Genomic DNA, 14,425 nt, shown 5'->3' with positions numbered 1-14,425 from the left:
AACACATTCAGTTTGCGTAACAAAATTCGTTTAGCGTGAAAAGAGAAAGTTATATTATACAATATTTTGACAATTTTATGTAGTTTGGGGCATTGCTGAATTATAATTTGCAAAATTGTTTGTAATCCTTTCTTTTTTTTAAACGAATGCCTCAAGTTGCATAAATGTTTCTGAGACAATAAAAATATAATAAGGTAAGTGTTAAACTGAAATTAGAATTTATTGTTTAATTAAAATATATTACATGTGTAATTATTGATCAACCAAAGTACAAATTACCATACATGTACGGATATAAAATGGCATTAGTTTTTAGAAAATAATGAAATTATTTTTAAACTGTAAGAAAATTAGTAAATGATAGTTATTTTATTTGGAGTATTATGTTATTTTAGTTGTTAGTAATTAAGTGATCTATTTTGAAAATGACCAAACACAGATTTTCGATTTCATTTTTATTTGTATTATAACTTTGTACTTTTTTTACATTGCAAACGTGATTTTCTATTGTAATTTCTATTACTTGTTTTTTCTATAAAAACAAAATTGTATAACGTTTTAATTAGTTGAAATTCAATCATATTACAAAAGACTGAAGCATAAATATTTATTTGTGTTAAATCGTGAAGTCTGTGATAACAATTTGTATAAAGACAATAAATTTACATGTACACGTACGAACAATTTATAGAGACTAGATGAGCAAGGCGCAATTCCTCTTCAGAAATTTATATAAAGAACTGCACTTGTACGTTAATATCTTTTACGAGATTTACTGTTTCTGATGCATGTTTACTCAAGAATGCAAATTACAGGCTGTAAGTTTCTTTTCTATCATACAATTTACGTGATAAGCGTGGCCGCAATCAAATATTGCGATCCCATTGTTACCTAACAGAACCGGCGTTTGAAGAGATAAGGTGCAGCAAGGACATGTATGTAATTTATTTTGATAATGCATTCCCCAGTGATGAGCACCATTTCCAAATATATTCTTATTAACTGGTTTACTTAAATCTTTTTCAATAACTTCTACTAACTGATCTCGTATCTGTAAAAGATAAAAAATATGTATGCAACATATAATTACGTGCATTAAAAATTACTAAAGACATTAGTTACCTTTGTGGAACATATTGTATTATATTCAGATGATTCTAAAGTATTTTTATTAAAATTGATAGCATGTTTCATTCCATGATGATATAAGATTTTTGTAAATATTAGCGATTGAAATATACTGAAACAAATTCAGATTATTTAATAATTATTTCGTCGCAACTCAAACGGTTGAAAAAATAAAACTCACCTTTTATCGACAGAAATATTTGGGATGGCTTTTTCCAACTTTATTAATAGTGTCATGGCAACATCAGGTCCCTGTTTCTTCATAATTTCATGTATCACAGCAGTCCAGTTTATTAATATTTCATTGTTTCCTTTTCTTATAGATTTACCACAAAATAAGCATTGCCCTTCCTGCATTTCCTTTGCATATGTTGCTACAAGATTCCAGTGTTTTCCATCTAATAATGGTAAAATGGTGGAAAGTAAATTATTATCTTTAATCTGAAGGCACTGACGTAGTAAATCATTCATCAGTACACCGTGCTGGTTCACGTAGATTGGTAAATATTCTCGCCACATATAAGGTACTTTGTTACATAATATTATACATTGTTCTTTATTTTCATCTATAATCTTTTTAAGAAGGTATCTACCAATCCCCAGGAACTTTGGTTCAACTAACTCATCTGTTGGGCATGGACTACCACAGGTACACTTTTTATAGTTTTGTGCATTTATATTAATAAAAGCTTTCATTATCTGTTTTATAATAGTTTCATTATCACTTGGCTGTATTAGTTGTACTGAAATGTTTTCTAATAGAGCATTGAAATAATATAATTCTACACTTCTTAATACTTCGTAAACGAAACCTTTTAATTCAGTCAAAATTTCATATGAATCTTTGAGAACATTCATTTTCCAATCTATTTCCAAAATTATTTTCTCTAACTGTTCTTCATTCATAGAAGGTTTAATATTATCAATTAACGCATATATACTTTCTAAATCTGCTTGTATCCTTTGTGTTATAGTTTTATTTGAGTATAATTCCTCATTAATTTTTGCTGTTTCCTCATTGTCACTCTTTTGTACATTCTCTGTATTGTAATTTGCATCTTTAATTTTTGTTACTTCATTGGTAGAATCTTCCAGTAAATTAATTAACATTTCTTTTCCCTCTGATAATTCAGTTTCACAAGGACTTTCATTGTTTTGTGAAAAACAATAAGGTAAAGAATTATGCCTGAAACTTTCCTTCTCTTTCAAGTTTGAATTTCCACAATTAACGACTACGATACCTGAATCCAATTTCTTTGGACATATTTTGGAATTAGATTCTAGTAAAAGTATCAATGGATGTAGTAACGTTGACAATTCATCATCTTTAAGTATTTGTAGTTTGTTCTCTATATTACAAATAGCATTAATCTCTGTGCTATTTATTAATTTTTTTAATTGTGTTTTATATAGAAGGCATATCTCTAAACATTCGTGATACCGTTTTCTATTATACAACCATAGTATCAAAGAATCTAAGACAGATAAAATTAAACAATGAAAGTTTCCATCAGAAGTCATCAAATATATTTCGTTTTCTACTGTTTCTGCAATGCTTATGTTTGAAAATTCATTGCTCCATAAGATTACAGTTGCAGTTATAGGATCAATTATATATATACCAGTAGAAGTATATGAAAATAAATATTTTTCTGTAATGGTGAATAAATGAGAAAAATTAATGGATTGTGGCATCCAGGCTTGTTCTGTTGGTTTCTGGTACATGGATTTTCTCATGTTTGGCCGACATATTGTTACTGGTGGAGTAGCTAGTGCTTCTTTAAACTGATGAGTTTTCACAACAGTTCCATTTCCAGATACTTCCCAAAGCCTAGAACTTGGTCGAGCACAAAAGATTTGAGGAAAATTTCCTTCTTCTATGTTACTGTTACCCTCGGGAATAAAATTAAAAGAACCTTTCCTATTTACTAATCTTTCTTCCTTTGGGGTAACTAAGGTACTTTTATCAGTAAGGTATGTTTTATAAAAGCAAGCACCAAACTCTCCATTTCTTGTCTTATTTCCTACTTGCTTATATTGTTCTTGTACTGTATCACATATGTAACAGCGTGTCAGTGTTGACACTAACAGTAAAGGTGAACAAAAGTTAAGCTGCACAACAGCAGAATCCAGGTTCATCAATGTAGAAGCCGGTGCTTGAAACATTCCATTAACCTGAAGTGTATGCATCTTTATTATTAAAAATTAGAAATATTTTAAATATAAAAAATAAAGCCTTACCGTAAAAATGGACATCACCATCACAGAAACTTTACCATTGCCATCTCCAATATATATTTCAGAACTATTATCATTCCAACACAGGCAATTAATTTGTTCCTGAACATGTTCTGTTGATGTGGCTAATAATTTTGGTGTTGGCTTCAAAGCTACTAGACAAACTGTCCCACGAGTTGTTGTCAAAGCAATTGTTTTTTCATCAGGTGATATGAGAACACGAGAAACTGATCCTTCCTAATATAAAATTCAATAGGATGAACCATTTTTATAACAACTGTGGTGCTAAAGTAATCAAACAAATTAGTTAGTTTCTTACTGCAGTAAATTAAGAAAAGTTTATGTACCGATAAAGGTATCAACTGTACAAATGTGCATGGTTTCCTTAAAAACAGGTAAATACTGCCACTGGTTGAGCCCAATATGATATAATTGGGTGATGTGTTGAAACATGTATACTGGAAAATAATTAAAAAATGTATAAAACTGCCAATTTCAAAACGTTTGTAATAATTGTAATAAGAATATGTTGACATTTCGAAAGAATACCTTGATTCGTTGAGTCGAGGTGATGGGCTTATAAAGAAGAGGATTTATTTCCTCGTATTCAGATAAGACACACGGAAATTCCTGCATAGTCCGTGAAAATTCCGTGCGTATTTTCAGAGACAATGATGATTGTTACGCACGGGTAATGATTTATTTTAATAAACTATCAGAAAGTTTGACGTATAACGACGGAAAATTGTATTCCATTACAACACTTATATTGAACATTCTGACATAGAGAGACATCTATACTAAAATACCTTACTGTGTGCCGCAACGTTTGAACTTTGACGAAATACCACGCGATATCGCGTGATCGGACATTTAGCGTTGACAATCGAACCAGGAAATGGGTTGAGGACAAAAATGAATGTCTTACATTTATTCTTTGTAATTTTAATTTTATTAAAGTCAAAGTTGAACGATAAAATAAAATTTTAAGATAGTCTATAAACAAATAGAGTTCTATTAACTATGTTATCAATATTTTTTAACATGTAGCTTTCTTCTTTCATTAAGCTGGTTGTTGATCAGTGATTTATTCGGCAGTTGAGAGAAACACTTTGCTATATCTTTGATCGCAGAAGGCTTCAGAAGGTGTTCTGTGTTTTCAAGATCTTCTTTTCTCTTTGACAATATTTCCAATAGTTGTTCATTTCTTTTCCCACCATAAATTGGATGAATAGTCGCTCTACGCTCCTTATTCTACATATTTCATTTAATTAGTAAAATCAACAACAATACAGTTTATTATTATGAATAAAAAGAAATATTTATTTACCCGTATAATATTTTTATCATCACAATCTTGAAGTACCGTAGCTTGTAAAGAAGAGGAACTTCTGGATAATATTTGTCCATTTCTGGAATTCAAATTCTTCGATTGTTCGATTAAATGATCGCAAGACATAAAATGTTGAGGCTTCTTATTTCTAGATCTTCGCCATTTCAACATAGATCCAAAAAAATCTTTGAAAGATTTACTTCGAACGAACTTTGTCCTTCTTTCTGTATTTTCTTCTTCATTCTTAACAATCTCCATTTGTTTTCGTTCAACTCGATACCGATTTCGATCGAAAGAAGAGAAACCATATTTCTTTTCTTCATTTTTTCGTACATTGGATTCGTATACCGATTGAAAAGTGTGATACCGATTACAATACGATTTTTGATCATTTATTTTACACTCGTTCCTGTTTAAATTTCCCAATGGTGTTTTGTTTACGCGATTATTGTTACCCGTTACACTTTTTCCTGGAACAGGAATGTTATTTTCAATTGTTAAATTTTCTTTTTGATAATTATCTGTTTTATTGGGACAATCGTTTCTTGTATAATATTTAGCGAAGAACTCATCGTCTGCTTTACAGGCTTCGTTTTTCTTCTCCAAAGAAGCTATTAATTTTTTCACGAAGTTTTGTGTAGATTTCGGTGAAGATTGTTCCTTTTCAACGAAACTTGTCTTCTCTTCTTCGAAGCCTTTTAACGTGAAGGTTCTGTAACGATTTTCAGTGAAGTAATGTTGTTCAAATTTCTTTTTATTTCTCGTCGTTTCCTCTAGAATATCTGATGCGGATTTCGAACGACTGTTTGTTAATCTGAGTGCCATTTTTATAATTGATTTTTATCTTCGAACTCTCACTAGAAATTTCCTATATTTGTCAATTCTTCACTTTCTAATTGACGCGTTTACGTTGACGTTTGAAACTCTAATGATGGGATTACTAATTTGCCAATTGTCATCCTATGAAATGATAAATATAAGCAGAGGTCAATCTCAAATGTATACTTCGTTTGAAATGGATTAATTCTTTGTGGTTCGAGTATTGGTATTGAAATTTCTTTCTATTTTGTTAAACTGATCTAAACAAAGAACGAAAGTGAATATTTTTGGATTATTTATTCACAGGAGTCTCGTGTGTCATCATACGCGAGTTACATCGATAATAGTTGATCGCCTGGAATTTCAATCGTCAATTAATAATTCGACGCACGAATTTGTCACGCATTCGTTAAATAGCACGCGATTCTACGATTGATACAAAAATATCTCTGACAATTTCCCGTTATATCTATAATAATCTTGTAAAAAAAACCGTTCTCAATGTCATATTTCATTTATTGAACAATATCATTACAATCGTTTAAAGAAGAAACAAGTTACATTCATTCAGAATTGCATATAAAAATATTTCTATATAAAGATTTAATTGCAGGAAGTTGATCCTGGTAAGATATCATTTTACAACTAAACAGTACAAAATTTTCTCTCCATTTGTATTCCTTTATCTACTGCAAAGCAAATAAGTCAACATTAAAATTTATTTTATACAATCATCCTTTACAATTTCAAATTCTTCATTTTATTCAAACTGTAATAGAGTTTCTAATACATGGAAATTGCAATGAGATCAACAAATTAATTTAAACGCAACAATATTTTCATTACGGAATATTAGCTTCTTCGCTTGAAACTATTTATTTCTAAATAGCAGCTAGATGCTGTGTTTCCAAATTCTAGGCATTTCCTCGAATCACCAGAGTTATAGACTTTTTCCATCTAAAACTTGAACCGATTTTCCACCTGATGAACAATACCATGTTTTGCCGAACACGGATAAATTGATCGCTAATTTACGCTATTTTTTCACACAATCACACACGCTCGCATACAATGTGAATTTTACAAAATAAAATAATCAAGATTACATTTATACTCTAATTAATAATTACAATTTGTATCAATATAAATTTAAAGAAGCGACGAATTTCGAAATTATTTCTGACTAACCAATTGGAAATATTCGGAAAATATTGAATATTATTCGACTTGCTTCGAGCTTGAAATTTCAGGATATTCAGAAATACTAGAAAGTAAATCATACTAAATTTTCAGTTAACTATCCATTCGAGCATCGAAGCAAGGATCTATACAAATATCCACTATCTCTGAAATATTTCTACCCCACAAAATAATTTACAAAATCCTTCCCTATAAATTCAAATACCATAAACATCCTACATTTTTCTCACTCCTCGTTCAATTCTATCATAAAGTTAATCATAACAAATCTCTATAATCAATTAATCAATATATTAATTAAAAGTGGAAGTTGTTGACTATAGACTTCCTTCTGGACCTCTTGACCTTCATGTATTTGCATTCCGACCCAGAATCATATTGATTGTCCTCTGACCAATTACTATCCTCGTATCTCGAACTGATTCCAGATCTGTCCGACTTGTCAGAGTATCCAGAATCAATCACAACAGTCTCATCAATCCTGAACAGCTTCTTGGACAAACTGCTGGTCCTCCTGTAGGTGACACCCCATGTCTGCTGTTCCTCGTGCTCGCTTCTTATGGGACTGACGCAGGGAGAGTGTCCATTGCCAGACAACCTGGACATCATGCTGATTAGAGAGCTGGTTCTTGGAAGTTTGCACCTAGACACTGGTATCCAGTAGACAGAATCATCGTCCTGATGAATGCTAGTTGTCGTCAGGTAACTATAATCAAATCTGTTGTCCTCGTCGCTCTTCGGACTGGGTGTCCTCTGATCCGAATCACTGCTGTCTGTGTCCTTAACAGAAACTGATGTTGTGTAGGATTTGAATTCAGAGTCGCTGCCACTTCCTGTGTCCTCGTTCGCAGAGATCCTTCTGGACTTAGGCACCTGTTCGGTATTTGATCTGTCTGCGTTTTCCAATGCGCTTACCACCTTTTTCACGAAGTTCCTGTTCACCTCTGCTACCTGCTTCTGGCGTGGTAAAGTCGATTGATTCACCTTCTCGGCTAGAACGCCGATGAGTCCTTGCACGACACCCTTCTCTCTGGTCAAATGTTTGCTTCTCACCACGTTCTCCAATTCTGTAGACTTTCTGTTGGAGTTCAGGAACCTGGTGCAAGGTGACTGAGCCTCGAGACTCGGTTTCTGTTCTCGAGGACTTCTGGAAGCAAAATTTAATCTCTTCTCCTGGAACATACTTGGGGTTTTTAGTTGAAAGCTGGATTTTTTAATCTGATCAGGTGCTTCTTTGTTCCAGGTGAACGTGGACGTCTTCTGGGGAGTCTGGGAGGAGTTTCTGGACACCTCTAGCTTTCGCACCATGTCACGGACCATGGAGGAAGACTTTAACGAAGACTGAGCTGCGTCGTCCTTCTCGAAGAAGATGGGTTCGATGGAATGTATGTTCTTCTCGAATATACAGCTGTCTCTACTGATGTTCGTCGATAAATCTTCGAAGCTCTGAAACGATCGATCTGTCTTTGAATGATCAAAAACAAATGTCTTTTCCAGGAGATCCTGAGACAGCTTCTTCGGTTTTCGACAATGATCAATGGAGAAATCTGAATGATCGTTGCTTCGGAAACTCTTCTCAAAGATGGAGGATTTTTCTAGGATATTCTGAGAAAGGTTCTTCTTCGGTTTTGGACTGTCCTCGATGACGGTGGATGAGAACAAGTTTGCTGGAGTGAATTTTGGAGAAGACGTGGTACGAAACCTGTAGCTTCCTCTGGTTGTCGGAGTTTTCACAGGCGTTTCCACGACCTCTTGAACATTATTTTTCTTTCTACAGGGAGACTCTTCGTTCTTCCTGCTGAAATCAGCTGATTGCTCCTGTACGTGGAAACTGTTGCAATTGGAGTAATTGTTTGAAATTATTTTGTAATCCTGATTGTCGAAAATGTCCACCTTCGGCCCCGGTGGAAAAACGATGTTAATATTATGAATCTTCCTCGATGGTGACACTTTTGGAAGCGTCTTACTGATGTCCGCCGGTAGCTTCACTTCTGGCACCCACGTGTCGAATATTTCTTCTTTCGTATGTGAAGATTTTGACGATGATTTTCGTTGTTTGAATTCTAGAGGCTTCTGTTGATCAGGTGAGTTATTCTTGGAAGCTTTTGTTGGCGTATCTACAATTAAAGATTAAATGTTATTTGAAACATTCAAGTTTTATAAAATAAAAATACCGTAGTTAATATTTAACAAATACCTGATAAATCGGAAGACGTAGAATTAATCGAAGAATTCTTAGGCAGAGGACATTTCCATGATGGCGGACGAAGTTCAATCGGATCGTCGTTTATTATTTTCGGCGAAGTCGAACGTTTATTCAAGTACCAATCCGGAACAGAGAGTTTCTGAAGAGATCGTTGAACCTTCAATTCTGCTTCGGTAAGTTGTCTTTCCTGCTGAATAACGATTAAAATTAATATTGTAGAATCTCCGCTGTTACACTTTCGAAGAGAAACCGTACCAGAACACGAATTTGACAATAACAATGAGAATCTGGTGAACGTGACATTGGAGTAAAAAAAAACGGTAAATAAAGTAAAAAGAAGTCTTATCATTCCAAAATAAATAGAAAATCTTCCAGAAGAAAAAGAATAAAAATAACTTACACATTGTTCACCGGAGAACAGCATATTGTTTCTAATCCAAATCGTCGGCACAACCATTTTGATTGGTATAATTAATAAAACAAAATAATTTCACTCGTTTGATTCTATACGCCGATGTATAAACGGACACTTTCAATAAGACACGTGTTTACAAACAAAGTCCTTGACGTGTTACACTCATGCTGTTTGCAAAGTAAATTGTCACTCGCGTATCTCGCTTACGTGAATAATCGTTCGGAACAAGTACTACAAATGCCTCGCCAACCCTTCAGGACATCTTAATATAGTCTTGGCGTGGGGTAGCTACCCCTACTCTCTGACACCAAGTAGGAGACAAACAGGGAGAGTCCTGATGGTACGTGAGGTATATTATTTTATTACTTCTTAGAAGGAAGGTGCGGTACGGTTCAGTTGCTGAAGGATTCGCCGGGCACCTTACCTGGGTTTATTGAGGTTTACTGACGGTATTGCAATTGTTCATGGTTTTCAGCGACTTTGAATAGTAAAGGTATCATGGAATATCTGAAATAGATATTTTTGAATATTAAATTTTAAGAATTCTGAATGCGTTACAAAAGATAAAACAGAAATTTTATAATATTAAACTTTGAAAATATTTAAATTGTATTTCTACCGTGAAAATTCTAGATGCCGCAGAAAATTGTAAGTATGAACCTCTCGGGACCACGAGGATAATCAGGGTCGGTGAATTTGCCGTCTGGATTAAAATGACCCTCCCTGAAGAGTACAGTAAATTTCCAGAAACGTCTACCTGTCCTATTCTCATTAATATCCAAGGATTTATTTTGCACTTTCTAAGAAGTACGAGGAAAAAACCTCTTGCTTGATTTACAATTAATATTGGTGCGTCTCAAAGAAACCTATTAATAGTTTCCGGCATAGATGTCAAGATTGTCTATACAGGCATTTCCATATGTACACAAATACTCCTATAGTTATGCAATGTTTTGTTTAAAATAGGTCACGGATAGGTGATAAGAAGCAAAACCGGTTTCAAAATTCACACTTCATAAATAATAGATAATTGTATGAATCAAGTTACTGAGCGTATCACCCAATTACCTAATTCAATAAAAGCGCAAGGACATTTCTATAATTACACGAGAAGTTAATGAATTTTCATCTACATAGTAGTCACAATGTTTTTAATGAATTCAAATAATTATTAATTGATTCACCTCCATAGCAAAAGAATGCATGTATACCTATCAACTATGTCAATAGTTTTCTCCTCGCATTTGAATACCACATACTCACGTTCTCTTCAATAGATTGTGGTATAACGTTTGTCCTAACAAGCATGGTAATTTTTTAAAATATTTACAATCATTTTAAGTCAAGTTGCAAAAAGAGCTCCGCAATTGTAGGGAATCCTAGAAATAATAATTTTGTAAAAATTAGCATTAAGTTTTTTAAAAACAATTCTTGAAACTAACGAGTACTCTATTGCCTTTTAGACTTTCCATCAGTTACCGCATACAAAAAGATCATGCAATCTTCGGTGAATTTCATACCGTGTCGACATGTTAGAAACTTTCTTTGAATTAAACGTGAAAGTATATCTCGAACATCACGATAGATTTTCTTTCAGCCAAAGTGCTTTCTTACACTGAAGGTGACCCATGGAGGGAGATTTCGAAGTGGGGATTTCACCTCGATTACTTCGTGCAGTCTCGATTTACCAAGAGTCTCGTTGAAACAGTGCATCCGGGCTGTTTCTTTCATCATTGTTCCCTTCCCAAGACTCCACGCGATTGCGGGCAGTAAAGAAGAGAGCTTGCTTAGAAACGTTAGAATTGTGATAGAATGCAGAGTCGATTTGGAAGTATTACCTGCGGTGACCACCTTTCTCGATAACGGGAAACCGATCGGAAAAGCCCAGGGAAACGGACCGGAAAATTTTCAATGAATCCCAGGTAAGGACATCGTTAATTATAGAGAACCGTGGGTCAATTAGACCTGGCCTGAAACGTTCCACGCGAACTGGGGATTAAAAAATTTTTGGCTTCCATAAATCTAAGATACAATTTTTAATTATAATTTTTCTTATTTATACTTTAATAATTTATTATACTCTCCGCAGAATGAATTGCCACCTACAAATCAGCATGATACGTCGACTTTCGCAAAGTCAGGATATTCTTCGTCGAACTTTGTGTTCAGGTAATGAGAAACTTAAAAAAAATTATCATTTTCGCTATGCAAAATGTTTCGTTTCGATATCTTCTAAATTTTCAATCCTGCAAAAAAAGTATCATCTTAATTAATATTCTACAATCGAAAGTCGCAAATATTTTTACACTATTCGACCTCCACGCGGCAGATCCACCTTGGTGCGTGAGTTACCCATTTACCTTCATTGTCAATTCCGAATGCATCCAACGTACGTTTTCTATTGTGTGTTACCTGCAGGTACAGTGACCTCTGCGACCAGAGATTGCACGGTTGATCACGATGCCGCGATCCAAACGAGACCCTACGAAGAGATCCCAGGACCGAGACCAATTCCGATCCTTGGAAACACGTGGCGTTTGTTTCCTGTTATCGGCCAGTATCAAATCTCCGACATGGCTAAAGTATCGCAGATATTTCACGACGAGTACGGGAAAATTGTCCGTCTGACTGGTTTGATTGGTAGACCAGATTTATTGTTTGTCTATGATGCTGACGAGATAGAGAAAATCTACAGGCAGGAAGGACCGACACCTTTCAGACCGTCGATGCCGTGTTTGGTTCATTATAAAAGCGTCGTAAGAAAGGATTTCTTTGGAGATTTGCCTGGCGTCGTTGGAGTGTACGTATATATTATCTAAAAGAAGAATTAGAAGTTGAGTAATGATTAACAATATTAATTTTCTTACAAAACGTTTGTAGCGCGTCGTAGAATAAACAGCATCCAATGCATGCGGTGCGTCGTCGATCTTGAATATATTAACATTTAATATGCTAATGTGGAATGCGTTAATATTAAATGTATATATGCGAATTATCAGTTCCGCCGGATCCTTCTTCCATAAATCCATTCGGTTCGTCCAGTTAAATTGGAAGGCTGTCGTCAGTCATGAATATTCTTGACCTTTATATCCAATTGTATATTCGCGATTAGGATGAGATAATAAAATATTTGCACTTGTTCAGACACGGTGAACCGTGGCGAGAATTTCGTACGCGGGTCCAAAAACCAGTTCTTCAGCCACAAACGGTAAGAAAGTATATAACGCCCATTGAAGTGGTCACGTCCGACTTTATAAAAAGGTAATTACACCTGTCCTTGGATATTGAAGTATTTTAGCCATCGCGTAGCTTGTTGAACTTTAGACATACCTGAATTCAATGAAAATACTTAGAGCTTTGAACTTGGAATCATCAATATTTTTAGTCATCAAACAATTCAGTAGAGTGGAACAGAATATAAATGTTCGTTATTTTTTCAGAATGGAAGAAATCAAAGGAGAAGATGGAGAATTACCAGCAGATTTTGATAATGAAATACACAAGTGGGCTTTAGAATGTAAGTATAAATTTCTGAAATCCTCCTTTCTTCTCTTCCATTTCTCTTCTGCTCAAAAGTATTCATTTTCCTTAATGATTTCTTGTACAGGTATAGGTAGGGTAGCACTTGATGTGAGATTAGGATGCTTAGGGGGAAACTTGACTCCAGATTCAGAACCTCAGAAGATCATCGACGGGGCAAAATTTGCTTTAAGAAATGTAGCCGTGCTTGAATTAAAAGCTCCTTACTGGAGATACGTGCCAACTCCACTTTGGTCGAGATACGTACGCAATATGAATTATTTTGTTGAGTGAGTCGAGCTTCCAGACACTTTCTATCATCGTTAACAATATGATGGTAATGTGATGATAATGATTAACAATATTGTATTCTTCAGGGTGTGCATGAAATACATTGATGCAGCAGTGGAGAGGCTGAAAACGAAGAAATCAGTGAATGAAGCTGATCTGTCTTTAATAGAAAGAATCTTAGCCAAAGAAACTGACCCTAAAATGGCTTATATACTTGCATTAGATTTGATTTTGGTTGGAATAGATACGGTATATGGAAACGAATATTTTTCTTCAATTATAGTTATTAATAAAGGATAGCAGGTTACCTTACAACATTATGTTAATAGATTTCAATGGCTGTTTGTTCAATATTATATCAATTGGCAACCAGACCTGAAGAACAAGAGAAAGTTCATCAAGAATTAGTAGATATTCTTCCTGATCCATCTGTTCCCCTTACTAACAGCCATCTGGATAGAGCAGTATACACAAAAGCTTTTATCAGGGAAGTTTTCAGGTATATTAATTAATATATTTATATAAGCACTTAGTTAAAGTTATACATAATTTTAACTTGTTACTAATATAATCTTCATTTGTTTCAGGGTGTATTCTACAGTAATTGGGAATGGAAGAACATTACAAAATGACACCACAATTTCTGGCTATAGAGTACCAAAGGGAGTAAGTAACTATTCTGTAACAGTGCATTATAAACTACTTATTTTATGTCTTTAAGATTTACTAGAGTGCATGCTTACAATAATTATACATGCATACAATTTACTTATTAAAGGTACAAGTAGTGTTTCCAACAGTGATAACGGGAAACATGGAAGAATATGTAACAGATGCAAAAACATTTAAACCAGAAAGATGGTTTAAGCAATCTTCCAACGAGAAAATACATCCTTTTGCATCGTTACCTTACGGTCATGGTGCGCGCATGTGTTTAGGTAGAAGATTCGCCGATTTAGAAATGCAAGTCTTGCTTGCGAAGGTATCCAACGAACGCTATTTTTAATACATAATGAATAATGAAATGAAATGAAATGAATAAAATTTCACGTTTTCTATGTCGTTATTTTTCAGCTAATACGATCTTATAAATTGGAGTACCACCATGAGCCGCTAAATTACAAAGTTACATTTATGTACGCTCCTGATGGGGAGCTGAAATTCAAATTACTGCCAAGATAACACTAAATAAATAAGAAGTTTTCTGATAGTCGAAAATATTTCAAGAACCTTGTATTGATACCGACTGCGAGTTTACTCCTTTATTTTTTATATA

The 14,425-nt window shown here is 34.2% G+C and overlaps 4 protein-coding genes across 5 annotated transcripts; 1 reads left to right on the top strand and 3 right to left on the bottom strand.

The window, feature by feature from the left end:
• Nucleotides 1-440: 440 nt before the first annotated feature.
• LOC114874420 (Hermansky-Pudlak syndrome 5 protein homolog) lies at nucleotides 441-4,153 on the bottom strand. Its single transcript, XM_029183671.2, has 6 exons — nucleotides 3,916-4,153; nucleotides 3,714-3,824; nucleotides 3,370-3,603; nucleotides 1,310-3,303; nucleotides 1,123-1,240; nucleotides 441-1,051 (listed from the first exon to the last, which is right to left on the bottom strand). Exons 1-6 carry the CDS (start codon nucleotides 4,000-4,002, stop codon nucleotides 797-799), a joined length of 2,799 nt encoding a protein of 932 aa, XP_029039504.2. The 5' UTR covers nucleotides 4,003-4,153; the 3' UTR covers nucleotides 441-796.
• Nucleotides 4,154-4,295: 142 nt separating this feature from the next.
• On the bottom strand, nucleotides 4,296-5,647 carry LOC114874603. The gene is made up of 2 exons (XM_029184042.2): nucleotides 4,697-5,647; nucleotides 4,296-4,620 (listed from the first exon to the last, which is right to left on the bottom strand). Exons 1-2 carry the CDS (start codon nucleotides 5,522-5,524, stop codon nucleotides 4,396-4,398), a joined length of 1,053 nt encoding a protein of 350 aa, XP_029039875.2. The 5' UTR covers nucleotides 5,525-5,647; the 3' UTR covers nucleotides 4,296-4,395.
• A 366-nt stretch (nucleotides 5,648-6,013) lies between these two features.
• LOC114874576 lies at nucleotides 6,014-9,411 on the bottom strand. Of its 2 annotated transcripts, none has more exons than XM_029183972.2 (3): nucleotides 9,325-9,411; nucleotides 8,916-9,114; nucleotides 6,014-8,835 (listed from the first exon to the last, which is right to left on the bottom strand). In XM_029183972.2, the coding sequence occupies exons 1-3, from the start codon at nucleotides 9,379-9,381 to the stop codon at nucleotides 7,016-7,018; spliced, it is 2,076 nt and encodes a 691-aa protein (XP_029039805.1). In that variant the 5' UTR covers nucleotides 9,382-9,411; the 3' UTR covers nucleotides 6,014-7,015. The 2 variants fall into 2 exon arrangements, with proteins under 2 accessions (XP_029039805.1, XP_029039816.1); XM_029183983.2 differs by having other exon boundaries at nucleotides 8,916-9,111; nucleotides 9,325-9,408.
• Nucleotides 9,412-11,128: 1,717 nt separating this feature from the next.
• LOC114874583 (probable cytochrome P450 301a1, mitochondrial) lies at nucleotides 11,129-14,416 on the top strand. The gene is made up of 11 exons (XM_029184005.2): nucleotides 11,129-11,261; nucleotides 11,429-11,508; nucleotides 11,758-12,139; nucleotides 12,484-12,600; nucleotides 12,780-12,856; nucleotides 12,947-13,148; nucleotides 13,236-13,398; nucleotides 13,479-13,648; nucleotides 13,737-13,815; nucleotides 13,928-14,131; nucleotides 14,224-14,416. The coding sequence occupies exons 1-11, from the start codon at nucleotides 11,251-11,253 to the stop codon at nucleotides 14,329-14,331; spliced, it is 1,593 nt and encodes a 530-aa protein (XP_029039838.1). The 5' UTR covers nucleotides 11,129-11,250; the 3' UTR covers nucleotides 14,332-14,416.
• Nucleotides 14,417-14,425: the final 9 nt, after the last annotated feature.

Source organism: Osmia bicornis, chromosome 4, assembly GCF_907164935.1.
Source record: "Osmia bicornis bicornis chromosome 4, iOsmBic2.1, whole genome shotgun sequence".
Taxonomy (NCBI): Eukaryota; Metazoa; Arthropoda; class Insecta; order Hymenoptera; family Megachilidae; genus Osmia; species Osmia bicornis.
Note: the sequence above shows the minus strand (reverse complement) of the source record. Positions and strands in the feature narration are given on the sequence as shown.